Raw genomic sequence first — 1868 nt, 5'->3', positions numbered from 1 at the left:
TGGTGAACCAAAGCCATCTTGGTTGTCCAAGCCAGAAGCTACATGGAATGACATCTCCTGTAATGTCGAAATCATCCATTCTATCTCATCACATGCCACTAGAGTCACAACTTCAGTGTTGAACAATATCATTCATAAATTGTCTGATCATCATCGCATCATCCGTTCAACAGCATACGTTTGTCGTTTCATCCATAACATCACTCAACGTCATCATCCTGATCAGCACAGAAGTGGTCTACTTAGAGTAGAAGAAATTCAAGAGGCAGAAATTGTGATCATTCGCACTGTTCAAGCAGAAGCATTCACAGAAGAGATTTGTCTTCGCCATCAAGGCAGAGAATTGCTTCCATCTAGTTCCTTGAAAGAACTATCGCCATTCATTGACAATGACTCATTATTGAGAGTTGGCAGCAGATTGAGTCAATCGGACTTGCCGTATGACTACAAACATCAAATCATCTTGCCTTCTAAGCATCATTTCACTCATGCGCTCATCATGTCATATCATCGACGTCTTTCTCATGATGGAGTTCAGAGCACCATGACTTCATTACGTCAGTGTTATTGGATACTATCTACTCGTCGTACAGTCAAATCAGTTTTGAAATCCTGCCATTTATGTTTTCGCTTTGCCAAATTTCGTTCGGAACAAATCATGGGACAACTTCCTCCTGTCAGAATACAGTCTGATTTTCCATTCTATAACTCTGGCATAGATTATGCTGGACCGTTTTCATTACTTGTTGGTTCCAAGAAATCACGCACATATTCGAAAGCTTATTTAGCTATCTTTGTCTGCATGGTCATGAAAGCAGTACATGTAGAAGTCGTCTCAGAGTTGACAACGAAAGCCTTTATAGCAGCACTCATACGCTTCTCATCACGTCGTGGTATTCCACACACCATATTTTTGGACAATGCAACCACGTTTGTGGGTGCAAACAATGAACTACAAGATCTACATCAGTTCTTTGAGTCATCTAAAACTCAACAAGATATTCTTAACTACACATCGGTTCTCAATATCAAGTGGCACTTCATTCCACCTCGCGCCCCATCATTTGGAGGTCTGTGGGAGAATGCTGTCAAGAATTTCAAGAAAATTTTCAAAGTCGTCACATTCAATCATATTCTTAATTTTGAAGATATGACTACATTCGCAGCTCAAATTGAAGCTATCCTTAACTCTCGTCCACTTGTACCTCTTACAGAGGACTCTCAAGATCTTCAGTATCTCTTGCCAGGTCACTTCTTAGTTGGTCGCCCATTGACTGCGTTGCCTTTCCATTGCCCACCCACCACCCATGTCGATGACAGGTGTCGTTGGAAACTTCTTCAAAAAATCACTCAAGAACATTGGGACAGATGGTCTAAGGAGTACTTAGTCACACTTCAACGCAAGCACAAATGGCTTACTGAATCGGACAATCTCACAGTTGACACCATGGTTCTTCTGAAAGATCTCAATTCTGCTCCTTCCACATGGAAGTTAGCTCGCATCATTGAAACTCATCCATGTGCAGATGGAAAAGTTCGTGTTGTTACAGTGCAGACTGCACATGGTAGGTTCAAGAGAGCCATCTCTAGTCTCGCTCCGCTTCCAGCATTTGAAGTTGATTAATTTTTTGGTAGTCATTCACTACTTGTCCTCTTGTATTAGCATTTATTCATCATATTATCCACCTATTATTTGTATTGCTCTTGTATTTCTATTCGACTCATCTAACATATGGGTAATTTTTTCGTACTCATCATTTTTTGCACTCGCTACGGCCTATCACTTCGGCAACACATCATTAATTATTCAGGGAAGTCTTATTCTAATTTATTATTTAGCGTATGGCAGTATACACAACACATTTATG

At 40.4% G+C, this 1868-nt stretch overlaps 1 protein-coding gene across 1 annotated transcript; it reads left to right on the top strand.

The window, feature by feature from the left end:
* Positions 1–808: 808 nt before the first annotated feature.
* On the top strand, positions 809–1624 carry LOC120350226. The gene has a single exon (XM_039422794.1). The coding sequence runs from the start codon at positions 809–811 to the stop codon at positions 1622–1624; it is 816 nt and encodes a 271-aa protein (XP_039278728.1).
* The last annotated feature ends 244 nt before the right edge of the window (positions 1625–1868 follow it).

The sequence above is a fragment of the Nilaparvata lugens genome, chromosome 3, assembly GCF_014356525.2.
Source record: "Nilaparvata lugens isolate BPH chromosome 3, ASM1435652v1, whole genome shotgun sequence".
Taxonomy (NCBI): domain Eukaryota; kingdom Metazoa; phylum Arthropoda; class Insecta; order Hemiptera; family Delphacidae; genus Nilaparvata; species Nilaparvata lugens.
The sequence above is the reverse complement of the archived record's forward strand: the minus strand, read 5'-3'. Positions and strand labels throughout refer to the sequence as shown.

Bases quoted from the DNA above. Each gene is read 5' to 3' on its own strand.
- LOC120350226 (XM_039422794.1), top strand. From the start codon at position 809: ATGAAAGCAGTACATGTAGAAGTCGTCTCAGAGTTGACAACGAAAGCC.